At 41.2% G+C, this 27732-nt stretch overlaps 2 protein-coding genes across 2 annotated transcripts in view; one reads left to right on the top strand and one right to left on the bottom strand.

The window, feature by feature from the left end:
• The window catches only part of ATR (ATR checkpoint kinase), a 49999-nt gene extending 34469 nt beyond the window's left edge, over positions 1–15530 (bottom strand). Inside the window, exons 1-10 of the mRNA XM_081910672.1 lie at positions 15375–15530; positions 13637–13728; positions 12775–12924; positions 9757–10646; positions 8971–9161; positions 7049–7237; positions 6459–6679; positions 4455–4607; positions 2666–2867; positions 1627–1883 (exon numbers count right to left, since the gene is read on the bottom strand). Of these exons, the coding sequence (XP_081766798.1) occupies positions 1627–1883; positions 2666–2867; positions 4455–4607; positions 6459–6679; positions 7049–7237; positions 8971–9161; positions 9757–10646; positions 12775–12924; positions 13637–13728; positions 15375–15433 (2404 nt within the window). The 5' untranslated portion in view covers positions 15434–15530. The remainder of the gene's footprint in view (positions 1–1626; positions 1884–2665; positions 2868–4454; positions 4608–6458; positions 6680–7048; positions 7238–8970; positions 9162–9756; positions 10647–12774; positions 12925–13636; positions 13729–15374) is intronic.
• A 2346-nt stretch (positions 15531–17876) lies between these two features.
• Positions 17877–27732, top strand: part of PLS1 (plastin 1) — a 50709-nt gene continuing 40853 nt past the window's right edge. The window contains exon 1 of the mRNA XM_081911036.1: positions 17877–18157. The gene's annotated coding sequence lies outside the window, so the exon portion shown is untranslated. The remainder of the gene's footprint in view (positions 18158–27732) is intronic.

Below are 27732 nucleotides of genomic sequence, written 5' to 3'. Positions count from 1 at the left end.
CATTCAACAATTTTTGTTTATCGTAAGACCAAAGTTAACACCACATGGTGGAATACCGTATTTTATACATCTTAAAATTTCTTTTTTAAAAAAATCAAACATGTATAATTTGGGTTACCACAAATTACAATCATGTTCACAAAAGATAAAAATATTTAAGACAGACTATGAAGTTCACTCACAAATATTTTGACCACGTTATTAAGTACTTTTTGAAAAAGCAACAACATTCTTGCTTAGATTTCAAAACCTGGATAACACATACAGATTAGACAGAATATATTGCATCTCCACTTACATTTTAGCGCAGGAGACCACAGGCCATATTGATTAACAAGCCCTGTCCTTCTGGAAGGACAAAGAAGTTGCCTTCCTTATTTCCTGGTTGAATAACTTGAAATGTAAGCAGTACCATGGATTCGCCTTACAGTGAGACATGGGGAAGGACAGTAGAGACCCAGAAATTTGCATGTTATTTGCTCTCCCATTTCTCAATGGAAGGGTGACAGGGAAGAACAACCTCTCAGAGTATTGCGAAAGAACAATGTCAATCAACATTTGGTGATCTCCTTCTACCGGTCCACAACAGAAAGTGTCCTTTCATACTGCATCACGTGTGGTACACTAGTTTGACATCAACTGATAGGAAGCGCCTACAGAGGGTGGTGAATACAGCACAAGATATTATGGGCTGTCCTGTGAATCCGCTGGATGAAATAGCGGAAGAACATTTCTCAGGAGAGTGAGAAAAATTATCAGGGATGATTCACACCCTGGCCGGCACTTTCTTGATCTCCTGCCCTCAGGCAGAAGATATAGAAGCATGATTAGTCGCACCAACAGGGTAAAGAACAGCTTCTATCCATGGGCTGTTAGGCTGCTGACTGAAAAGATAACAACGGGGCAACTGACTTTCGGGTTTCGTGGGTGTGCGTCAGTAAATGAGGGGAATTAAGACTAAGAGAGCTGAGTGGGGGGTGCTCATGTAACCTCACTGTATACAAGTTGTACAAGTGACAATAAAGTATTTCAATCAATTTCAATTTCCCAAGAAGAACAGCATCTGCTACACTGAAAGCAGCACACTGACTCTTGTACTGTGGAGGGGTCAGCAATGAGACCCTGTTGCAGAAGCCACTGGGATGCTCTCTCATTTCCCAAAGAAAGAGGTATCCTTCTCACCAGCCATGCTTCACACCTTGCAGGTGTGCCTCCCTATCAACTCTTTGATCCAGAAGAATGGACAGAAAGCTCTTGCAAGCAAGGAACTCTCCACAAACATCCACGCTTCCATACCTGTCACTGGATCAACTTTAACATCTGCTAATAGTAAACTTAGGTGCTATGACAGCTAAGTAGCCAAATCAGAATTATTGAGGGTGCTCAGTTTACTCAGGTGCCACAAAAATTTTGAGGGTCTTTTGTGGGCGGGAGTGGGAAAGAGGGCAACGGAAAACCACAAAGAGAGATGGAATGGAGACTCCCAAAAGAAGGCACAATTGGTGGGCGCATAGAATAAGAGCACTTCACATTATTATGTTGTGTTTACCAAGTAAAATAACACTGCAGAAACAACATGCCAAAAAGAGACAGGAAAATAATATAGCGTATGTTTAAAGAACTTACCAAGCTTGACTGAACTGGCTACATTGCTTTCAAGGAGATTTAAAAATGGCTTAAAGACATCTGCTCTTACAGCATACATTTGCTCAGAAGAAGTCACGGTAACTTTGCTACAGAGGATGTCACAACTTTGGGGCTCGATGCCAGGTTTAGTTGTGGAAGGTCTTATACTGAAGTTGCCAGAAAGACAGCAAGCCAGTTTTCCAATGATGCTGGCATAAGCTTTTTGGACTAATAGAGATTCATCCCCTATGTGGTCTCTGAAATAAAAAGAAGTGTCCAGTGCCTTTTCTACATATAACATTATTCTTACAACAGTAAATGCTGCTGGATGTACCACTTTAAAAAAAAACCTAAGAGTGGTATCCAATTAAGTACTTCTGTTAAGACAAGGATTTCCGCTTGTGCCATAGAACGTGCCCTCTCTCTCTCACCCCTCTCCTGAGGGTTGCGGAAAATCCCAGAAATATTTAGGGCAGCATATGGGAAGGAGTAGCAAGGGAAGTTCAATTGCACAGCCAAAAGTCCTGGCATTAGTGGAGCTGCATCCAGACACCCTAGCAGGTCCAGAAAAGGAATACAGTGGTACCTCGGGTTACATACGCTTCAGGTTACATGCACTTCAGGTTACATACGCTTCAGGTTACAGACTCCGCTAACCCAGAAATAGTGCTTCAGGTTAAGAACTTTGCTTCAGGATAAGAACAGAAATCTTGCTCTGGCGGCGCGGCGGCAGCAGGAGGCCCCATTAGCTAAAGTGGTGCTTCAGGTTAAGAACAGCTTCAGGTTAAGAACGGATATCCGGAATGAATTAAGTACTTAACCCAAGGTACCACTGTACAAAGACACTCATGTTATGGAACACACTTCCTATATATGGGTGACAGAAGAAGTGGCATGGCCAGTCATACATTTCTATCCTCTCTACCATATCCCACCTCAGCTGCACCACTCATATTTGACAAGGTCTTTGTACGATCTATTAGCTGGCAGATCATTCTTCCTTTCCCCAACTTTATTTGGAATTAAAACCACTACTTACAGGAAAGATCCAAGCAAAGGGGTGGAGGATTTTACATCTGACTGGTGTAACAGGAAAGGAAACCCTTTAACACAGTTAGCTCTGATAATTTCATGCGTACTCTGCAGGGTACGCTGATATAAAGAATCCCTCCACTTCAGATGTAATAATCTTCGTGGAATCAGAGAAAGAAGAAACACGCAATTTGACTGAATCTCAGGTGCTAAAAGGAATAAAAAAATACAAAAGCACTGTAAGGACAACAATCTAGCCTTTTTTAAATGGCACCCACATATTTTATTTAAAAAATTGTAAACCACTTGCTAAAAACAAAAAACAAACTCCAAGCAGTATACAAGTCTAATTACATACAAAAGATGACTAAAATACACAAGCCAACTGTATATGCATACACCATCAATAAATATATAGATCAATAAAGCATTGAAACCAAATTTACACCTCATAAACACCCCTAATTATCAAACTGCTGCAAGTTTAGAAGCACAACAGTATATTATTTCCTACTGAGAGGACTGAAGTCATTAAGGCCAATATTTTAAAAGCTAAAGCTAAATAAATGATTACACAGGCCAGGACACATTATATCCTTGATTTTCCACAAATGGTACCGTATTTTTCGCTCCATAGGAAGCACCGCCCCATAGTTTTTTGGGGGAGGAAATAAAGAAAAAAAAAATTTCCCCCCCCCAGGCACGGGGCTGGCGTGGGGGAAGCCCGAGCTTCCCCCGACCCCAGCCCCCAGAACAGGCTGCTGCCTGCGAGCCCGGCGGGACCTCCCCCGGGCGCGGGAGGCTTGCGGACACCTTCCCGAAGCACGGGGCGTCCTCCGGAGGGCACCCCGTGCTTCGGGCTGCTGACCGCAAGCCTTGCGAGCCCGCGGGAACTCCCGCGGGCTCCCAAGGCTTGCGGATAGCTTCCTGAAGCCTGGAGAGCGAGAGGGGTTGGTGCACACCGATGCCGCTCGCTCTCCAGGCTTCAGCGAAAGCCTGCATTCGCCCCATAGGACGCACACACATTTCCCCTTCATTTTTGGAGGGGAAAAAGTGCGTCCTATAGGGCGAAAAATACAGTATATGGACTTTTAAGCATTCAAACTGGAAAGTATCTTTTCAGTGGAGGACAGTAGAGTTATCCAAGTGCAAGTGGCCAGTTATTTACACTCTGACAATATCATATTTGTGCTAATGCGGTATGTTGGCCATGGGGCTCTCTGTGTACTTGGCACAGAGGCTTCAGTTGGGGGGAAAGTAGTGTGGTTAGAAAACTGACTGGAACTAGAAGACTGGAACATACCTCACCATCTTAACACAAATGCACCCTCTCCCAGTCCATTTTCAGGCACGAGTCAAAGTGTTGGTTTGAACCTTTAAACACTGTGAACAGCCTTATTTCCATGCATGAACCAGTCTCAGCATTCATCTCATCCCTCAACACATTGATCTTTCGAGGTAAGTCAGGGCCTTTTCGAGGTAAGACAGGGCCTTTTCGCCTATGGCACGCTGACTCTGGAATGCTCTCCTGAGAGACTTGCCTGGGACAGACATTAAATATCTTTTAAGATGAAGCCCTTTCTATTTGCCCGGACCTTTTACACATTTTAGTGTTGGCTGTGTTTTAACTTAAATGTCGCTGGCATATTTTGTAAACTGTTCTGCTTTTTTTATTTTGTTGTTCCATCACCGCTGTTGCTTTTCTTTGCTGATAGCCACTTCTAGAAACCTTGGGGAGAATGATAGGGTGGAAACATGAATAAATTTCAAAGCAAAATGTAGTTTCTTTTACTTACAAAAATGGCTTGAAGTATGTTTACTCAATACCAGAAGATCTGAATTAAGCGCAGGCAACTTGAATGAAGGGTCACTGGAGTAGCTGGAAATCCATGGCAGACATAGTATTCCAAGTAAATTTTCAATAATCTCATCGCTAAGCTGGATTTTTACTTTTAGAGGAGGGGAAAAACAAACACAAATTCAGGTGGCTTATGAAACATTGCTGATAAAATGACGGTATCATGTCATTGTTAAGGTAAAGGTAAAGGTACAGGACCCCCGGATGGTTAAGTCCAGTCAAAGGGTGTGACACTCATCTCGCTTTTCAGGCCGAGGGAGCCAGTGTTTGTCCACTGACAGCTTTCCGGGTCATGTGGCCAGCATGACTAAACCGCTTCTGGCACAATGGGACACCCTGAAGGAAGGCAGAGTGCACAGAAACGCCATTTACCTTCCTGCCGCAGCAGTACCTATTTATCTATTTGCAGTGGTGTGCTTTGCTTTCGAACAGCTAGGTTGGCAGGAGCTGGGACAGAGCAATGGGAGCTCAACCCGTTGTGGGGATTCGAACCGCTGACCTTCTGATCAGCAAGCCATAGGCTCTGTGGTTTAAACAAAGGTTAAAATACTAAAATGGATTAAAATTTCCTCAGGTTTATAAGCATCTGGGTAGGCTTGTCTAAACAAGATTGTTTTTAATCAGGCACCAAAAGAAGTACAGCAAATAGGCTGCTTGATATTAAAATGAACCTAGCCGAAAACTTTTGAAGTATGCAAATAGTATGGAAAATGGCAAGTAAAAACAGGTTCCTTTAAAAAAAATCATGGTCTTTTACTCACTTTCACTTAAAGAGTAAAGTGCCAAGAACTGCAGACTCACAGATATTTTATGTACGCAAGTTTAGCCAGCACAGGCACCACACAAAAATTGGACTCACTTTTTAAAGATGCTTTTGAACTGTTAGGTTGGCAGGAACTGGGACAGAGCAACAGGAGTTCACTCTGTCATGGGGATTTGAACTCCTGACCTTCCGATTTGGCACTGACCACAGTGCCAGACCACATACTTGCCATGCCTCAAGTCTCAAATTTAATCCCTGGCACATTAAGATGAAAGCATCCTAGTTACGCTATGAAGACCTCTGACTAAAGACTTTAGAAACCAGCTGTCTGTCAGAGCAGACACATCTGGGCTAAATAGACCAATGGCCCAAATCAGAACAAAAGTATTTGTACTGGAACTGAATTTATTTTATATGTGTGGTGGCGGAGTTTTAAATTGTGTGTGTGAATATACACACACTTGTTTTTATGCAATTGTTCTATATATGTTTCTATATGTTTCAGGATGCCTCATGGGAAGTGTTTCATGAGTGAAATAAGTAGGTAATAATAATAATAAATAAATAAATAAATAAATAAACGGGGGGGGGGGTTCTACAGCTGCTTATTTTTACATTGTCCAGTGAGATACAAATTAGTTGCTAATTTAGTAAATTCAAGGATTGTACATACTTTTGTTCAAAAGATTATAAACCATTAATTTATTTCTGGTATCAGCTTTAACCATTTAGTGTTCTCAACAAAATTATTCACTCCTATCGCAAAACTATTATGCTTCTGTTTCCCGAACTGTTACAATTTAATATAGCAATTCTATTTGGCAGTTGCAGCAAATTCTCAACATTTTCCGATCCATTCTTTACTTCTTTGATTATATTGTCAATTTAATTATGACAACACAATCAATCCATCAATCATATTATTTGTATGCTGCCTTTCCAGAGTTAAAACTATGCTCAAGGCAGCTTACAACATATAAAAATTTACAGAGCTACAAACATAGCAAAGGTAGTCATAAACAATAAACAAAAATCAAAAAGTATACAACCAAATTGAACAATGTTCTATGAGAACTAACTGCACCATTTATCCTTTATTAGGTACTAGCTAAATAACAGCATTTTTTCTAGAAGAGTATCATTTGTTAACAACTGTTATTATGGTAAAAGGCATCTTACCTTGCATATAAAGCAAAGCATCAATTATTTTCACGACTCTTTGAATCACTGGTTCTAGGTCAACTATCCGTGAAGCAGGATCTAAAAGCTTCCAACAAGCTTTGAGTGCTCTCATGATAAATTCTGACGATATCCAGGTTAACTGGACATGCTCCCCTGATTCTGAAGGCCAAACAGTATTATTATGTTTATGGTTGCGTAAACCAACTTGATTGTGTATGCTGTTAAAGAAAAGAAGTCAGCTGGTTACTGAAATGGCTTAATCATATGACATGTTTGATTTCAGCCAACTGCTGTTCTCACAGCTCAGGAACGGTGTCTAATCACTTCTCAGATCTGCAAAGAATCCTTACACAACACAATCCATTTTACAGTTCTGCCACATGCCCAAATATTCAAAATGCACTCAAAGCCCTCTCTTGCACAAAAGATCTAAATTTAAGCTACGTGGAAGAGCATGTTTTAAACATACCTTTTAGCCAACTCAAAGGCTGACCTACCAATGAGTAAGGTGAGTTTTTGTACACAGTGTCTGGTCAACAAATCCACTGTCATTATACCTTTGTAGTTTACAAAGACTGGTAATTTACCTGCTGAAATTTTGTGTAGAATGCACTGTGCATAGGACACCTAGTTGAATTATTAAAGCAATTCCCTCTATGCTTTGTAGAAATTCCACCGGAGGAAGGTCTTGTTCCAAAAGCAAGAGGAGAGATTCCACTTTCTTGATTATAGCGCTCCACAGTGTGCTCTTCGTTTTCATATTCACGGGACCGGGGCTACAAACCAACCAATTTTAGAACAATGCAAATAATGTTATAAAATAAGAATGTTTTAGAATCATAGAATTTGTAGAGTGGGAAGGGACCACAAAGGTCATTTAGTCCAATCCCCTGCAATGCAGAAATATTTTGCCCAATGGGGGGGTTTGAACCCATGACCCTGAGATTATGAGTCCCATGCACTACTGACTGAGCTATCCCTTTAAAAAGAAATTTGTATGGTGCTATACAGTGCTTTCTTCTGGGGGGATTCTGGGGGACGCATACCCCTAAATATTTTGTGTTTGGCCTCATTGAGGGGCCATATTTCAATATGAGTAGGAAAATGAGAGTACCCCTAAACATTCTTTTTAGGGGGGGAAGTACTGGTGCTATACAGTGGTACCTCGGGTTAAGAACTTCATTCATTCTGGAGGTCCGTTCTTAACCTGAAATACCACTTTAGCTAATGGGGCCTCCCACTGCCACTTTGCCACCACCGCACAATTTCTGTTCTCATCCTGAAGCAAAGTTCTTAACCTGAGGTACTATTTCTGGGTTAGCGGAGTCTGTAACCTGAAGCATCTGTAACCCGAGGTACCACTGTACAAACTGACAGATGTATCCAATGTTAGTCCTATTCAGAACAGACCCACTTAAATTAATGAACCTGTTAGTAACATCCGTTAATTTAAAATGGTTGTATCCAACAAAATTGGCTCATTAGTGCAAGAAATTCTGCTTGCACAACAGAACTCCTCCTTTCTCTCCTCTCCCTATACGCCTCCATCCCCTCCCCCCAAATCTGCTCCGCAGTGCTGGGAGAAATGCCCAGAACAGATTTGGAATCACATAGGGATGCATTGTGCAAACAGAACTTATTACACTAATGAGATAATTTCATTGTATACAACCCAATAGATCTTCTCTGAGTAGGACTAACATTGAAAACAACCCTGAATGTGGAAAAACATTAGGAGAAAATAGCTAAATTGAACCAGATATTTACTCCTTACCATGATATATGATAATTAAAAAAATATACTGACATACATCATAGGAAATTGAGGGGAAAGCAATTTTCAACCGATTGTGGGTTGGTCAAAAAAATTGTGGCGTATAAGCTAAGTTTGTCTAATACTCAATAGAAAAATAAGTTGGTTGAAAATGGTTTCCTTTTGTGATGTTTTGCAACAGCAACATCAGGATAATATTCAACCATTTTTTTTTCTTTTGCTCCATTATAAAAACTCTGCTTGGTTTCTTCCCTTTTTTAAGTTTATTGCTTCACTCTGTGTAAATTCATATGCCCTTGTGTGATTATCACATAGTTTTCATTTTGACAGCCTGAAGAATAACTGTGTTTGGTTTTTTAAAAATATATATATACACTTAATTTCCTTAGAAATTGATGTATATCTTAATGTTCCAAATGCAGGGAAATATTACATTAGAATACATCAGTTTAAGCTGCTAAATTATGCTGCTGCACTGAAGCATTATACAATTTTGGCAAGTAAGGCTGCTGCATTTGTATTTCCCCCCAAACCATCCCTGTGTTTTATTCTAGTCACGGTATCCCAGCCTATGTGGACGGGGGGAAATGCAGGAGCAATCCACTGTACGGCATAATTGAAAGCATAGCTAAAGCAGAAGTGAAGACAAGGTTTTCAAGACCACATCAATTCCACCAATTGCTTATTGCATTATTAGCTACAATTCTCTAGAAATTACTAAGTCAACCATCATACTCTGGTGGGGCTGCTGACTTCTTAGGGTGCTTTAAGGATAGACTGAGACGCGGTCTTTTTTCTGGAACTTCATCACTACTGCTGCTTCCTCCATCAGTATCAGATGTCTCTGGATTCTTGCTACACTGCAGCTCCTGAATGATCTCTTCTGTTTCTGTCACCAAGGCTGCATAAAGCGGACTCAGCAGATACTAAGGAAGATAAACACAGACACACCTCAACAGTGCTGTAGAACTTTATGAAATGGGCTATGTGTGTGTGTGACCATAAAAATCATACTTTTGTTGCCTTGCTACACATACCCAGACATTATGTACATTTGCTTTTTAAGCTGTTGGTTTTATCTTTGATAATTTTGTTGCCTGCTGTTTTAAAGCCTGTTTTTATTATTGGGGTTTTTTAAAATTTATTGTTACTACTTGTCGATTTTTTATGGAACAACAGAGACAAGCAAAAATAATATATCCCACTAAACGTATTAAATACACCAAATCTGAAATCTAGATGTCCAGTGAGAGATATCTGTAAACACGAAATAAAACCCCACCATATGGAATAAAACTGATGAGAATCTTCCTGTCACTTGGAGACCCATAACAGTAATGCAAACAACACTGAGCTGGAGGGACCAATAATTTGACTTGGCCTGAGACAACTTCCTATGTTCCTATGCTTGAGCGTTCTCTGAAAATATATTTTTCTCCTCACGTGTCTTAAAATCTGTGCCCTTCAACCTAAGCCACCAAGCAAATTTTTCATTGGTTTTTCCCCCCCCATACAACTCACCTCCTGCTCCACCTGGCTTCCAACTACTGCAACAAAAGATCTGCAGATGCTGTTAATACAGGTCTTTCTAACTGGAACAGCAGATTCATATCCAGCTGGCACAAACTTCATGAAATACTGCAGTATGTGGCATAGCACTCCTTTCATCTTCTCAGACTGAAGAAGCCTCAGCACATCAGCTTCAAACAAAGTGTGGAGCTTCTCCAGGAGTGTGTTTAGATAAAGAGGCTCAATGTTCAGATAGGAATGCGCTTCAAAAGGAAACAGGGTTCTCACCAATATTAACAAGGGTTCCTCATATAGTTCCTGCTCTTCAGCATCCATTTCAAGGAGGAACTGCAACATACACCCCAAAACTGAGAAGAAACTGCTGGCTAGCTCTTCTGGAGGCCCTCCTAGCTGCAACAATTCTGTTAGGAATTTCATGCTCAAGACTTTAACTTTTGGAGTACCGTACTCCAGCAAGGAGCACCCGGTTGCCCAAAGGGTCACATCTTGTGGTTTAAAAAACATGTACGAAACTATCTCAGTAAGAATCCCCATCAGAGTTATCTCCAAGCATTCTACATTGCTCATGCCCGTTAACTGTAGTTGGACAGAACTTAAAGAGCCCAGGGGTACATTGGGGTTGCATGAAAATCTTTTCACAGTCACAGGCCAGCTCAATGAATCCTGCTGGAAGTTCACCGCCGCATTTCTTTCATGGAGTAAAATGAGATCTTGAAGAAGATGCAGCAATTCTCTCGTCATTAAGTCGAATATGGCACAGTTCTTGACTTTGAAAAGGCATAGTAAGGAACAAACTACAGTGCTGATGTTCTCGTGCAAAATCTGGCAGTTTGGGGCGGCAGCAACTCTCAAAAGCCTTGCTGTGATCCAGTAGCTAAATTCTTGAAGAAGAAAGAGAGAAAATATTACGATTTTAGTCCTATGCTCACTTTGAATACAATGAAACTTACTTTTGGGTAAACTGGTACATGAGCAGGCTGCAAATCTTGTGGCACATGATGCACCTTAAAGATATTCCAATGATCAGTAAAACGAGTGTTGCTTCATTGGGCTTTGCACAGCTGTAGTTTCATTTCCCCCTCCAAGTTTGGTTTGGAGTTGTTACATTGCTGCTGACCACTTTTGGTTCTGTTGATTTTTAAACTTACTTTTATTATTTGTTTTAATACATGTGTGTATATATATGTGTATGTGTGTGTTATCTTTCCGTATACAATGGAAGCTTTTTTTCAGAAAAGCAGTCTAATAAATATTAGTTAAGAGGACTCTAAACAAAGGTGTCTCAGTCAAAGTTTTTTTTTTGGGGGGGGGGGTGCAGTTATAAACAAGAATAATGTTATACAAACAAGTATACCAAATTTTCTCATGTCGTTTGTATATCACAAAAATAGCATAATAAATGTGGGAAAATATCTACAACACATGTTTCATTATTACTGCTCAATGTATAAGTCCTTGGTTTATGAATTGGTTTAAACAATTAGGAAGAAGAAAAAAAGAAAAGAAAAAGAAAAAACGGGGGAAGGGCGAGTGGGGTTGGGTGGTTATTCTGTTATTCTACTTGGGGGGGGGGTTGTGTCAGCATTACTTGTATGGGTTCTCTTACTATTCACCCGTTTTATTTCCTTGGTGGTGAGAGATGTTGGGGCTGGCTTAGTGTGTGGTTGGTTGTCTTGATTTCAAACATAAAAATGAAGCGTCAGTCAGATGCAACACAGTTCCTTTTCCGAATCCATCTTTCAATCTAAGTATTTACCAGTGGCATATTAGACCAGCCCTCTGCTATGACCTCAAAGAAGTGTGTCACATAATCCTGAAAGTTCTCTGAAAAAATATTAAACTGCACCAAATTCATGTCTCACAAAAATGAAATTTTCACTGTTTAAAACCTTTGATTTTTCCATACTGTCCATTTTTAATCACATAATCTTTCACAAGGAAAAAAAATAATTCAAATGAGGACACTGAAGTTAGGCTGTACACCTTACTGACAGGAGCAATCCTAGATATATATATAAGTCAGAAGTAAATCTCATTGGCTTCAATGGGGCTTACTCACAAGTAAGTAGTACAAGATTAAAGTCTTAATTTCCCCCCCTTTAGCTCAGTGGTAGAGCACCTGCTTTGCATGCAGAAGGTCCCGAGTTCAATCTGTGATATATCAATTTAGGGCTAGGAGGTAGCTCTGCCTAGTAGAGATGCTGCCAGCCAGTGTAGACAATATTGAGCTAGATGAACTGACTCAGTATGAGACAGCTTCCTAAGTTCTTATTTTAAGTACCTAAGGGGTTATTACAATTTGCAGTTACATATGCAGTAAAAATGGTACAGCGGTACCTCAGGATGCGAACAGGATCCATTCCGGAGCCCCGTGCGCATCCCGAATGGAACGTAAGACGCCACAGCGCGTCTGCACATGTACGGGTCGCGTTTCGCTGCTTCCGTGCATGCGTGTGATGTCATTTTGACCGTCTGCGCATGTGCGAGCGGTGAAACCCAGAAGTAACACGCTCCATTACTTCTGGGTCGCCGCGGAGCGCAACCCGAAAATACTTATCCTGAAGCATATTTATCCCGAGGTATGACTGTATTCTGCCTTGTTCTGAACTTCAAGGAAGTAAATAACAGTTCCTTGTCAATGACCCCGACAACCATCCCATGACTTGCTTAAGCAAATCCATTGCCAAATTAGTATTTGAATCCAGGTCTAACCGTCAAACAAACCATAATTAACCAGTTAGTCAGTTTGAACAAAACAATAAGCTGTGGTTAAGCAGATATGTAAGTGAAAACCTTCTGAACTCCTCCTCATGGCTGTGCTGGAGAAGAGAAGGTTGTTTTTGAGTGCACAAGCCCAAGGTTTACTGCAGCTTGCTCTCATCACACTAAATTATGGTTTAGCATGCCATCTGAACTGGGTCAATGAAAAGAAGAAATCAGTACCTGTGGTGCACACTGTGATAATGTAACTTACCATAACGAATTCCAAGGATTTTAAAATAAACTCACCAATACAGCTTGAATCAGTGACACTTTCTTGATGAGGTACAGTTATATTTACAAATACAAGCGGGGATGATTTCATGATATGCAGAATAAAATCAAGCAACATCATCGAGCTTGGCTGAGACTCTGTTTTCTTAACAAGTTCTAAGGCCACTGAAAAGAAAACAAGACTCGTGTTATGCCACAGTAAACCTGTTCCAAGACAAATTTAACATTTGCTGTGCTGCAACAGACAATCCTGAACTGCAATAATGTATTCTTAAAAATGAATTTCATACTTTTCAAGGTTTGCTAAACATGGTAAAGAGAATGCTTTCATAATTTCTTCAATACTACAGTGATTTAACTTCTGCATAAAGGAGGAGAAACAGGAGCACAGAAGCCTGAAGCTCAGGTTTGCTTAATCTCATCTTAACAATGGTTTGTTGCAATGCCTGAATTATTTTTGTTTCTCTTTAAAACTCACATACTAAGCTGCAAGTCTATGGATCACACATATTTATCACCAACCAAAACCTGATACAGTAATTGTAACAAATTATATTAAACAAAATTGGCTGTGTCAGTGAAAAGCTTATTTAAAATGCCCCCTCAAACTACTTTTTCACACTGGAGGAAAGTTAATCTTCCATTCCACTCCAAAAGGGTATTTCCCTACCCCACTTGAATTGCATTAGTTACCCCAACATGCATATTCTATCAGAAGGCTTATTTGAGAATTGCCCACTCATCAATATTTGGGAATAGGTCAATGTGGGTCAGATATCATCCAGGTGTTGCCCTTTTTTAGATTTTCAAAATATGACCCCTCTAGTATTTAGGCCCTAAATACTAAAGGGGCCTTATTTTTAGTACCTTTACTTACCAACATCTACATCCACAAGGATCCGATCAATGAACTGGCTGAGTATTTGTCTTGGCTTCTGTACCACTGTATTGTATTCCTCTGGAGTAGCTCTGGAAATAAGAATTGTTTTAAAAGTTGCATCTATGTTTCTGCTTAAATATGTTATTTTAACAATTTAAGAGTCTTTGCACAAGGCAACTATTAGAATCTTTAATATCAGACACAACACCAACTTTCCCTGAAATCTTACTGGGGAAGAACTTCCATTTCTTTTTTTTTACCAGCAAATTATTTGTCAGTTGACACCAAGTTTTCCAAGATGCCTAAATCTCAATCAGACTGTGAAGCATTTCAAAGGAGTACCTTTATATTTTGTGTTTAGTCTCTACTGGTTAAAAGAATAATTGATTAGATCTAAGGCTGTAGATGTAACCCCACTCTACACAGAGTAAGCCCTACTGAATTCAGCAGGTCTTATTTCTGAGTAGACACTGAATGTACTGTATGTTAGCTAAGCTTATTCATAGCTGATTGGGGGGGGGGGTTGTCAAATGAGAAAACAGCCATTCAGTTTGGCAGTAAAAAGTGCTAACAATTTTCCAGTAACAAAAGCAGGGCATAACAATATTTCTTCATGCAGGGAAAGGCCTGGTACAGATTTATTTCATGTCAGGACACACTTTGGCTAATTAAAATCTTTTTCGAAATTTGAAAGAGGAGAATGGTCTGTTTTTTTAATCCAGGCATGTATTACAAGGAGAATCTCATTGAAATATAATTGAAAAACGGAATCATTTATACTGCAAAATTAATGGGAGTGAAATTTTCCAATGATGGAAGCATTATATCTTAGTATGGAAATATAGTTTTGGGTTTTTTTAAAGGTGCTCAAGTCAAAGAAATAAAGTAGCAGGTGGAAAGAGTTCTGACAGGTGTTTAAATTATTTACTTTTACAAGTAAGGCAACTTAAGTATGAAATAACCAGAAGCTTGCTGTTCTTGACTGGTCAAACTGGGGGAACACACCAAGGGAAAGTGAGGAGGGGCTGGAGGTAATTAGCACTTAATTATTGTAATTGGAAATAAAATTACAGTATCAGAGTCTACCAATTGTGGTTTCATGGTGAAAACTAAAGGGGCACCTCCATGCATTCCTTGCCAGCTAAAATCGGGGATCGGGGTTCCAGCTTCAAACTCCTGAGAATCACTAATGCATTGAGACCCACACGTATAATAACGTTTTGCTCAGTGCTTTTTTCCCCCTGGAGGGCCGCAGGGGTATGCATACCTCTAAACATTTTGTGAATCTTTGTACTTTTGTCCATTTACTGTATTTATTTTCCCCGATTTCAACTACAAAATGGTGGTTTTCTTGAGTCAAAATGAGAGCACCCCTAAATATTTTAACAATTTTAACACTGGTTTTGCTACTTGGCAGGAAAAGGAATGAGAGACGGAACAAGGTTACATCTGTTCTATAGTAGTTTTAACTGTCATGGCTCCATCCCATCCTGGGAATTGCAATTTAGTGCTAGGTCTGTTCGAAGCCTCTAGTATCTCTCTACCATTACACAGTCCATCACCCTCTCCCAGCCTAGCCTACCTCACAGGGTTGTTGTGAGGATAAAATGGGGTCAATAAATGTATTGACTCTGCTTGGCTCCCTGGGGAGAAATAAAATTAGGGGCACGGGAGAAGCAAGCAAGCAAGCAAAGGGGGGGCATTTCCTACTCCAGCAGGTTGGCCTGAGACCTACCTGCCCAGTTCCTTGAGGGCAGGAATCATAGAGGCCATTTCCAGGCTCTGATCTGCCATTGCGCCTGCCTCTGTTTTCTTCCGACGCGTCTCCCGCCAGCTTACTTTCGACTTCGCATGGCTCCCGCGGAAGCAGGACGGAGGCTGGTAGGAGGCAAACTTCCCGGAAAGGCGTTTAGTACCGCCCTCTTTTTGCTGCTGTGCAGGGCAGCTTGCTGTAGAGACTTCGACGCCGAGCTGCAGGCAACGACCTTCCTCGGCCAAAACAACGCAGGGATAGATTGGCTGACATTAAATTAATTGCTTTTCTCCGTGCAAGCGGGAAGCAGGGAGAACATATTGCAGCATCATTGTAGCATTTAGCTATTTAACAGCCCGCTCTTGCGCGCGCATATATATATAGCATATATATATAAAACACAACACCAAAATTAATTCCACTGTGATGTTCTATGCACGCGCCTTTGCTTCCCCCTACCCGGGCCAACTGCTGGAAATTCTCAGCGGGCTTACTTTTGAGTAGGCACGCATAGAGTCACACTATTGAGTCCCACAGCCTGTCGGGCCAAAACCCTGCGCCTCGCTGGGGTTGCACCCCTGCTGACGGGTTGTGCAACTGCTGCAAGGGAAAAGACTTCAGGTCTTGCTGAAAGGGCTGCACGTAAAAAAACCTAAGCAACTCGTGTTTCCTTACTCCACCTTTTTCGATCATCTCTAAGGGATTTCAGACCTGAAAATAGAAAATAAAAATAAAAGAATATTTATTTTTTAAATGCAATGAATGGGCTACTCAGGTTCGACCCACTGAAGTTCAAGGACACGTCTCGCTTTGGTTCAATAATTCCAGCTGCTCTACTCTGAGCAGGGCTTGGCTGAATCCAGCACAAGGTCACCGGAGTCCACAAGATAGTAGCTTGTGGCCATGCAGATCCGAGGCCTTCCGGGAAATCACACCCGTCTCTGCCCTCAAAGGCCTTGATCTCGCACCTTGGGGTGTGGGGTGGAGGTTGGTAATGATTAAACCGTACGACAGAAAAGCCCTCTGTGTTCCTGTCAATTAATTTGTGTGTCATACTTGAGTTCTGGCATGTAAAGCTGTTTCTAGCATGCCAGGCCTCAACAGAACTGGTTCACACACCGTGCCTTATCTGAAGAGCCTGCAAATACTGCAGATCAGCAGTTAATTCTTTCGGATCTACCTTTTGCCAGATTTTAGCAATCTCTCCATGGTCCAACTTCTTGAATGCTCTTGTGCTTTAATTCTGACTCTGTGCTTGCATTAACATCTGGGTGGCCACCATGAAAACACAGCATGCTGGACTAGATAGTCCATTGGGCCAATGCAACAGGCTCTTCTTATATTCTTATATAACTATACACCTTCCATGCCTCCTGGAATATGCATGTTAACTAACAAGCAATATATGCTATCACATTGAGTACAGGTAAGAATCCTGTTGGAGACCTCAGAGTTTCTCTCTCACCCTAAGCTACCTTGCATATAGAAGTTCTTGATGCCTGGTTTTTAGTGACAGCTGCACTTAATCTTCCTAATATAGCACTGATTCTGAATGAATTTTAACTAGCTTTTATTATTACAGGTATATCCCACTTACCTCCAAAGAGCTCAAAGCGTGAACATGCATCAGCTCCGCTTCATTTTATCCTCTCAACAACCCTGTGAGGTGGGATAGGCTGAGAAATCGGAAGTAGGAATTTGAACCTTGGTCATCCTAGTATAATCCCAAAACCATACTGGTACTGTCATCCCCGATGTGCTTGTACAAATCTACTCAAAACAGTTTCTTTCCAGATGTAAATAAATAGGGGGATGACACCTTGGTTTGATTTCTGTTCTTCTTTTTATATTCAGACATGATGTCCTGTGGGATTACAGTTGAGGACAGGAGTCACATCCTAACCATACTCACTTAGAAATAATTACGCTTAGTATTTCAATAGTTTATTTTTTCATTGGACCTGGGTATCATAATTCACAACTAGATAAAAGCACATGGTGCAGGAAAACCTAGAATCATTTTATGTGTGTTTCAAGTTTAAAGATTTGGGCGGGAAAATATGCTCTGGATCATGAGTGCTATTTACTTTGTGTGACACATAACAAAATATAGTAAATATTACAGTATATAAAAATCTTATTTCAGGCATCATAAATTTAACAAAACTGAAGCAATCAGTGGTGCAGCAGGATCTTATCTATGTTGGCTCATGAGTAATTCCACTTCCAAGCAAGTGTACAAAAGGAATTGTAGCCCTGGGCTGCAATGCTATAAAAACCCCCGCCTCTTAGAGAGTAAATCCCACTGAGTAAACGTGCATGGGATTGCATTTAGCACCTTAAATCTCATGGATTGCACGGGGGCAGGGAGAAACCTGTGCAAAATCGCCTACCAAACACTCAGTAGCCAGTTCAGAACTCTGCGATAATCAATTTATCTCACTCTCTCTCTCTTTTTTTAAAGCACACTGATAATCTCTGGAATTTGATCCCATAACGACAAAGCCAACAGATCCCCTCCCAGTTCCTTTCGCAGAGAGCGCGTTCTACTGATCCAAGCCCGCCTCCCATCTCCGGGGACGCAAGGCGATGGACTGCTACAGCTGCCAATCAGCAAGTGCGGCGACTGCCGGCCGGTTGCAGGTGTTCTCTCTACTTTGCGGCGCTTAGAGGAACCTCGCCTGGAATCGGAGCTGCAGCTAAATCCGACTGCGCGTTGCAGCAGCGGGCAAAGGAAGCAGCGCAGAACCTCGGGGGTCTCACAGGTACCTCTCCTCCGCCCGCCCGCCCCCCGTCCCTCCCAAGGGCAGAGGGCTTTGCATCCTTCCTTTCTTAGAACTACAGGGCGGCTGCTCAGAAATGCCGGGTTTATGTTCTCTAGGATTGTGGAAACTTTTGTGGGCTTCGTCAGCTCAGTTTTTGTTTTTTCATTTGTAAATTGGCACAACCCCCGTGTCTAGTAAGCAGGCCTGGTAAGGGAGTGTTGCCTAAGGCGTGTGAGGAAGGATGGCAACATTTTGACTTACAAAGCAGCTCTCCTCTCTCCCTTTAGCAACTGTCCCCTCCTACCAAGGGAGGTGGTCATGTACGAAACCGAGTGGAACTTTATATTCTGCTTGTAACTGAAGAGCAAGAGAAGGCTGGGATTGTGTTGTGCCTTTACACAGGCAGGATAGGAGAAGAGAAAATGCCTTTCCTTTCTCTGCCTCTCATTCTTGGCGGGCAGAAATATTACAAGAGCGCAGTTCGGCTGGGTGGGTGTTTGTGAAGTGCCAGTCTAAAACCAAACTTTAACCTCCTGAGGGGAAAAGGTAACACCGTCAGTATATGGCCCTTCATCATTTCCTGAATAGTTTGCTGTTGGTCCCCGTTAGCAGAGCTGCAATGCAATTTGCTGCGTAATTGCTGCTTCTCGAGTCTGCTTCTCCTCAGTGCTGCTGAAGCTGCTTTTATTTCTTTGGAAACAAGATGAAGGCAGCGTGTTTGTGGCCCAGTTGTCCTCAGGGGTATAAGATGGATGCATTTGAGAGAGCTCTTGGCAATTTGTTTTTCATCCATGGCTGGCCACACCCAGATTCCCCCCCCCCATAAAATCTACCTACAGCAGTGAATTAAAGCAATTCCCCCCCCTTCCTTGATCCTTTCAAAGATCAAAAGTGTGTCTGAGATCATATGGAAGAATTGAGATATTTCCAGACTTTCAGGTGCAGCAATGTTACCGGTACTCTTCTTTTCCTGCAGTGTTTGATCCTTGGAGAGGAAATGAGCGCTGTTTAACCTCAGGATCTATCTTGATGCTTATTGTATAAGATAGGAATGGACGAGTATGAAAAATTAATGCAGTGCCGTAGACTGGAGAGAACCAATACACAAGCATTCTGGAAATTCTCAAATATCCTTATAGTTTTCTGAACAATTTTAAGTACGTATCGAATATGGTTCAGGAACATGCTAAACTAACTTTCTGAATGCTGACTGACAACACATTGTGAGAATTGATAGCATTGGTTCTCAAAACCAGAAGGAAGATGTTCCTAGGGAGGCATGGAAGTTGAGGGTGGGGAAATTATAGAAAAATAGAACAAGTTTTGTTTGAGCCAGGAACATATGTGTAGCCAAGGGGGGGGCAGCTGCCCCCCAAAATCAATAAAAATACATAGCTAACTTTGGGCCTGTCCCCCCGAACAAAGGACCTGCCCCACTAACAAAAATCCTGGCCAGGAAGGAAATAGTTCACTCATGAGCTGTTACTGCAACTGGCACTCTGGGGCCCATTTTCTTGTGGTACAGAACAATAACTTCTGACCCATTGTTTTTTTGGGGGGGAGTGGATGAGGCATGGGTGTCTCTTTATCCAGATCTGCCAACTCCACTGGCTGGGGAATTTGGTTGCCAGTGGGGAAGTCTCACTGGTAAAGAGCACTACAGTGTGCAGAAGCTGCTGTCGCCTATATTTCCACCTGTCAAAATGGGGAGTTTCATGTAGCAGCACCTGGAAGCTGGTGTGGCAGAGGTATTTTCTTTTGCACCTTCTGGGCTAGCATAAGAAGGCATTCTCTCAGGTACCCAGGACCCAAATTATATAAGGGGCTGTAAGTCAATGCAAGTATTTGAAAGCAGGCTTCGTAGCACATAGGCACCCAGTACAGTTCTTTCAGAATTGGTGTTATACATTCGCAGTAAGTCACTCCAGAGAGAAGCTTTGCTGCAACTTCCAAACCAAAGTCAAGGGCAGTCCCTCACAGACTAAATTACTGTAGTCCAGTCTTGAGGTTACCAGTTTGTGGATCATTGTGGTAAGGTTCTACCTCTTCAGAATGGCCATGGCTGGAAAACCAGCCAGCAGTAAAAGGCAGTCCTTTCCCTGGAGACTACTTGAGCTTCTAATGACAACAATGGCTCTAAGAGCACGTCAAGGCTATGCACCTGTTGCTTCAGATCTAGGAACTATCTGCCCACAGGGCTTCTGTCTTATGAGAATTCATTTTCAAGTTGCTGCTGTCTTCTGGATGAGTGTCAGCATCTAAGCGCTGGTCCAAGACTTGCTCAGTCTCACCTAACTTGGTACAGAAAAATAAAAATAATTATCACCAACTTACAGATGACAGCTTGCTCAAAATCAAATCTCCAAATAACTGCTTAATTATTTTAAAGCATTTATATACCACTCAATATGTCAAAAATCTCTAATGTTCCCAACAGCTTCATATATATGTTAAACTAGCACTTCCTGCATTCAGCAGTATAATATTAATATTTGATGTAGAAGATTAGTTTACTTCATCTATGCTAAAGGAAGGACCAATTAAAGTATGAATATATATGGAAGAGAAGTAGCAAATGCATGTGTTTGCAAGAGTTCAGAAAATGTCTATTCTCTTGGGTACTTCGTCGCCGTTCTTGATAACAAGTCTGATCACTGGCAATTTCATCCATATATGGTAATTAAAGTGTCAGCCTAATAGGCTAGGTAGCTCACCTTTGATCGCACTGCTTTATGTATTATGCTGTGCTTGTGTGTTTATATATAATCTGTTCAGAACAACCTGTAATCAGTATTTTACTTAGAGCTTGCAATGATGAACTGAAAGGAGTGTGTTTAGAGCTTAGCTGGGGTGCCTATGGCCCTCCAGAGGTTGCTGAACTGCAACTTCCATGTCTGGCGATTGGTCATGCTGACTGGGGCTGATGGGAGATGGAGGCCAGCATTTATCATATTACACCAATGCCTCATCCTGTTGTGAAACTTAAGCCAACCATTTAGCTACATAGGCAAGGATAAGAGAAAAGAAATATGGAATAGGAAACAGGAAATGATTTGTGTTATCTGTAGCTGCATGAAGTCTGATTGATTATTTATATAGGATTAAGATTTCATCCTTGTATATATGACCTAAATTTCCCTTATTTTACTATCCTCAGTAAGATATTGTTGATAACTTAGCAGCAAATAACTTACCTCGGGATCTCTGCCTGAATATGCATGTAGGTTATGATCATCCAAAGATTTAGGCACATGCTGAAGATGGCTTGAAATAAGTGACCCACCTCTCATTGACAAATTTGTGGAGGATAAAGCTGTCTAAACACTTTTTAAAGCTGTCTTAGTTGGTGGCCATTACCTGTGGAAGGGAATTCCATAGTTAAACTATACACAGTGTAAAGAAATACTTCTTTTGTCTGTCCTAAATCTTGCAACATTCAGCTTCATTTGATGATCCTAGTATTTTGAGAGAGGGAGAAAGCCATCAACCTTCTGCACAACATACATAATCTTTCACAGCACAATCATGCCAATAACTTTTTTGTTTTAAATTAAAATGCGTCAAAAGTTATAGCCTTTCCAAATAGGGGGTTGCTCCAGCCCCTTGATTGTTTTAGTTCCTCTTTTCCAGATGCTTTCCAGCTCTAGAATATAATTCAATGGCTTGGATCCTAAGGTAAATTAACTAAAGGAAATTCATGGGAGGAGTCCCCCCCCATTCCTTCCTTCCCACTGCTGCCTTGGGAGCCCTAGGGGTCAGGGAGCCTGAACAACGTGGGATAAGATCTGTGCAGAGCTGCTGGGGAAGAAGGAATCACTTGCAAACTGGGAGGACCTCTACCCACAGAGCCTATGCCACAATGTTCAGGAGGGCCTCTCCGGCTTCTCTGGAAAAACTTTTTGGGTGGAGGGGCAAGGAAACTTCCCTTATCTTATGATACTGTATATTTGCAATGCGCATTTAGTAAACTGGCCTTCTGTGTGAGCTTTGCATGTTCTGTTTATGAGTGTCTCTCTGAGTTACGTAATTGCTCATCACTCTATTTGAGCATTAGTTCACTTTTGATCCTTATTGATCCGGTTGGACAATAGTGGCTATCCTTTTTACAATAATATGCCTGTTTACTACTGCTGAAAATTGCCACATTGTTTCCTACTTGTTCTTCTTTAACTGTGAGGAATTCTGACCTTATACATGTTTCTAAAATTAAATAGAATGAGGAAGATGTTGCCAGTAAGACATAAGAAGGATTTATGGATGCATGAAGTCTCTGCAATATTTAAACAACTTGTGTGATGAAAGGCAACCTAGGAAACTTTAACCAGATATAGCTACTATTACTAGCCATAAGTGCAGGCCAAATAAATCTGTTCCACTGTCAATGTCAGTTTTTTGGAATTAATTTGCCTGCTTAATAGCTTTGTATATTGGGCAGTAACTATAATAAAGCAATAAACTTGTTTAACAAAAAGGTGGTAAATACCTGAATGCTACATTTTGCGTCACAAGCTGTTTCAGGTTTTAACTTGAGCTGTTCCAATTAATTCCAAGGGCATATTTATACAATAAACTTAAACTAGTTCCACATCCATTCCATCTTCCCAGAAGACTCTGATACTTGTAATTCTGTGTGGGAAGAGGGAATAGGGGAGGCAGTAAAGATATGTAACATAATTTTTTTCAGCACTTTACCTAACTGTAGCACAAGGCTGTTTGGAACTCTCATTGAATTCAATCAAACTTATTCCCAAGTATCTGTGACTAGAATTGCAGGCTCTTAAGGATGTCATATTTGATGGCACCATGGGTGCTTAATATTGCAAATGGGTCATTCAGATATTGCAAACAGGTAGTTGTTGATATTTTTTTAAATATACTTAATTTTGATGCCAATGATGTGGACACGGGGGGGGGGGGGAGTGCACCAAACCCAGAATAAACACCAGTTTGGAAACACCCTAAACAAAATATAAGTTTGTAGTACAGATGCTTGAGAAATGAACTGACAAATATGGTGGTGAGGATAGAGTGCCAGACTCTGCTGAGAGTAACCCAGCTTTGAAGCCCCATTCATTAAACTCACTGGGTGACACTGAGCCGGTCACTATAGTCCCCTTCAGATGTTATCCCATGAATTCCAGGAATACATGTAGTAGGGAGAGTGCCTGCTTCTGTTGGGTTCTCAACAGAATATGGAGGAGTCTATATGCATTCAACCAAATGCAGGTGGGTCCCCCCCACAACAAATAAAGAGGTCTGTGGATGGAGCCAACAGGATGTCCATCAGGCATGACCCTGCTTCTCCCTCCACCTGCTCTTAGAACTTGTGGTAGGTCGCTTCTGAAGTGGGCTTATCTCTTGGTGGATTCATTCTTGCAGGATTGTTGAGAGAATTAAAACTGGTGGTGGTGGGAAAGAAGAATGTCCACTGTCCTGAGCTCCTTAGGAGAAGGGAAGGATAAAGAATATTGGTGACTCTTCAGGATCCAAGAGGTAGGCTTTAGTACAGCAGAATGATATAAGGGTCAAGCACCACTTAGTCTGGAAAATAAGAAGTGCCAAAGTTCACACTTGCAGTGCAGTAGCTGGGAGTGTTGAGCTAGGACCTGGGAGACCAGAGTTCAAATCTGCAATCAATCATGAATCTCACTGTAGGATCTTGGGCCAGTCACTCACTCTCAGCTTAACTTACTTCACAGGGTTGTGTGAGGATAAAATGGGGGTGTGGGGAGAACTATGTACACTACCTTGAGCTCCTTGGAGGCAATATATTTACATATATAAATCAATAAATCATAGCCTTGAGGGAAGTGTACCTGATGTGGAAGCACTGGATTCTATATGTGTACTTGGCTATAACAGACTCTGAGGACTCCCTCTAATATCACAGTTGCTTCGGTGATGCTGCTAAAATAACCTACTGCTGTACCAAATAATAGTCTGGCTTAGAATGTCCTTTGTGTGTGTTCAGAGTGCCTACACTGTCCCAGTGCAAGCCCCAGTATTGGAAATGGGTTCTGGGCCTGAGTCCTATAGAGTTGCAGTTCAGATTAAAGTGTGGGTACATTGTTAAGTGGTTTTGATAAAGAATTGATAGATAATTTTCAATACTAGTACAATCTTTTTCTTTGAGGGAGTTCAATTACAGACAAGACTGATAAGCAATTTCTGTAACAAGGCAAGTAATTTTGAGGAGTGGCATTCAACTACTTTTAAGACTGTAGCACAAGCGTGAAAGACTTTTTCAACCGAAAAGAAGCCACAGTACACATTGGAAAGTTTTCAGATGTGCTGACATCAGTACAATTATATATGAACTGCTGAGTAATTCAGTCCTTTAAAAATAAATTCAAATTTTGGCTCGCTGCCCTTCAGCTCACATTATTAGATGTGTTTAATGTGTAATTTCTACTTGAACGTGCAAACCGTTTTGAATTGCTTTTGCACACTCTTTCTTTCCCCTGTCATTAGCATCCTTTCCCTTTATCTCAAGCTTTTTTTTTCTTTTATCACTGCTTCTGGAATCCTTTAATTTTGCTGCCAAATGTGTTCTTCACCAAAATCACTCTGTTTAGAAATGTTAGCCTGTAATTTTCCTAATAGCTTTACATTTATAGACACGTTTTCTTGCTAGAAGCTTCATGCTCTATTATGAACCACAGATGTTTCCACCCTACCCGTCTCTTTTGTATCTGTTACATCTACTTCCCCACTATGATCCCTCCTTGCACTCCCTATGGCAGTTTCTTGATCACAGCCTGTCAATGCCGCTACTGTTGTTTCCCAAAGTAGGTCAAGAGAGAGAGAGAAAGAGAGTAACATGAGGTCCTGCATCCCCAAGAGAGCTGAGTGCACTATTTCTGTGGTTCTCCTTGTCTCTGCTAGCAGGGGATTGCAGAATAGAATTTGAAGACTCATCCTTTTGTGAAGAGAACAGTTGCACATGTTACAGCAAAGTGTGCAACATTTAGAGATAAGAGAACCAAAGGAGGGAGTGCTGCATTCCCCTAAAGTATTTTATGAATGAATGATCAGAAATGTGTGGACCTTTAAAACAAGTTCCCCTTAATGTGGGAAAAGTTGTTCACGTGTCATCTCTCTGTAGCTTTTTCATGTAAGTGCCAGTATAACAGCAGACCATTAAGCCCACGATCTAAAAATTTCCAGCTGCACTATTGACGCCCAGCACGTGCAAATACATTTGACATGTGTGATCAGCCCATTCACATGTAGTGTTACCAGATCGGTAATTGTTTTATTTATTTATTTATTGTATTTATCCCAGCTTTTAATCCAAGGAGTTCAAGGTGACGTATGTCTTTCTCCCCCTCCTCATTTAATCCCTCCAACTGGGCTGGGGGGTTGGTTAGGCTGAGAGGCAGTGACTGGCCCAAGGACACAGTCAAGTTTGGATTTTAAACCCAGTCTCCCAGGCCCTAGTCCAACACTCTGACCATTACTCCACAATGGCTCTTGTTGCAGCCCAGTCTAGTGAATGGGCAAGTGAATGTTACAAGTGTTTTTCAGAGTAATGAGTGGTACACAAAATGCTTATAGGGTAAGCGTCCTATAACCAAGTTGCTAAAGTCTAATTAGGGCAAGAAGGAGTTAATACCATAAAGTAAACTGTCCTGTCAGGCTTAGCTATGTCCAGTCCCCCTCATCTTGGGAGGAACTAGGTAATCAAGGCTTTATTCTGCTCCAGTCTACCTGAGCAGCTCAGTGTGTGAAGAGGTGTGAGTTGGTTGCTCCAGCTTAGCTGCATGGCTCTCACAAGCCATTCTCGTGTTGCTATACCAATAATTTAGGAACATTCACCACTTTGTAACTAAGCCAGGTTTCACTGGCTGAGCAATTTTTGAAGCATATTTATTGGATCTTCAAATAATTTTTAAGTAAACCAATCTTTAATTTTCCAAAGTGTGTGTGATTTTTCCTATGCAAGGGGCAATGGGAAATTTTGGAAGATCTAATAGCGTATATTTCCACACTTTACTTTGCTGTGCATTTTGCCATTTTAAATCTATGTTGGGGTTTTCTCACCAAAGAGTACTTGTCCCCAACCTGGATCTTGACATCCAGGGAATTCTCCTTTTATGGCAATTTTTCCTTGAACCAACACATAAAATATTTTGTACACATTAAAGGGCTTTGAGGATCTCTAATAAAATGCTTTATTCAGCTCTTTTCAAATTTTAAATACTTAACTAAAATCATTCTCTGCTTTTTGAAGGTGTCATTACAGTATTTTATTATTGTTAAGAAAATGACAGAAGTGGAAAGGGTATCCTAATTTAATAATTCTTGCCATGTAGATTACATTCTCTTTCAGACAAATACATCTAGGTAGAACATCAATACTGTGGGCGGAAAGTCTTTCCATGACGGAAAATCCTGTCTTGGTTGTAGTATAGTATCTTAGTCATCTAATCTAATAATCTTTTGAACCATGTAGAGTTGTGCCAGGAATTAGCAGGGTAACAGAAGGCCATATTCCCCTGTAATAAATACCGTTGTTAATGTCTTTCAGATATTTCAATAATACAAATTCCTGAAGCTCACTTTGATAACTAATTAACTTCATTGCACTTGGGAGTAGAAGATTTGTTTCTGAAGCTGGGACCTTTTGTACATTTATGCTGATCACTACATTATTAGCTTCTGGAGTGGCCTTAAAATAGCCGATTAGCCCCCAGTTTCACTGCAGGAGTTCTGGCCTCTGAAGGCTTAGCCCTTACTGAAGTGGTAAACCTGTGTCTGGCTCACTTGCTCCCTTTCTGCAGGTGATGTTGCTGCAAATATAACCTACAAAGAAGTTCTAGAATTACTACTACTATTATTTATTGCATCTATATTTTTATTTCTTCGAATAAGGAGTCTCCAAGTGGTATGCATGCTTCCACTGCCATTTGTATCTTCGCAGGAACCCTGAGGTCAGTTATGCTGAGATAGTGACTGTCCCCAGGTCACTGATGTGACTGGGTGGAGATTTGAGTCTCCTAGTGTTAGTTTGACACTGTAAGCCAAGAAAATTCCTTCCAGTAGCACCTTAAAGACCAACTAAGTTAGTTCTTGGTATGAGCTTTCGTGTGCATGCACACTTCTTCAGATACACTTCTTAAGTGTGCATTTTTGTTTTGACTATGGCAGACCAACACGGCTACCTATCTGCAACTGGAACTGTAAGCCAAGGTTTAGAACCACAGGTCAGGGAGGCTGATAGTAGCACATCAGGCTTCTCTGTCTGGACCTTGGTACTTTCTCCGGGTCACCCCCTTCGCAGCCTGAGTGTTACTGGACTACAACTCCCATCATCCCCAGCCAGCATGGCCAGTGGTCAGGGATGATGGGAGCTGTAGTCAAACAACATCTGGAGACAACCACATTGATTATTCCCACACTGCACTTTGAAGCACAAGCTTACAACTTTCTTTGACTGTCACAGAAACCAAACCAGTTGATGAAAGCTCAGCGGGAAAGGGGTTTGGGAAGGTGACAGTTCGGGTGGGTGACATTTCTGAATATTCCCTGTTTTAAAAAATAATAAACTTGCAATTAGAAAGCCGGCACAGCAA

The sequence above is a fragment of the Podarcis melisellensis genome, assembly GCF_964234715.1.
Source record: "Podarcis melisellensis genome assembly, chromosome: 5".
Classification (NCBI taxonomy): domain Eukaryota; kingdom Metazoa; phylum Chordata; class Lepidosauria; order Squamata; family Lacertidae; genus Podarcis; species Podarcis melisellensis.
This window is presented reverse-complemented; position numbering and strand designations above follow the sequence as displayed.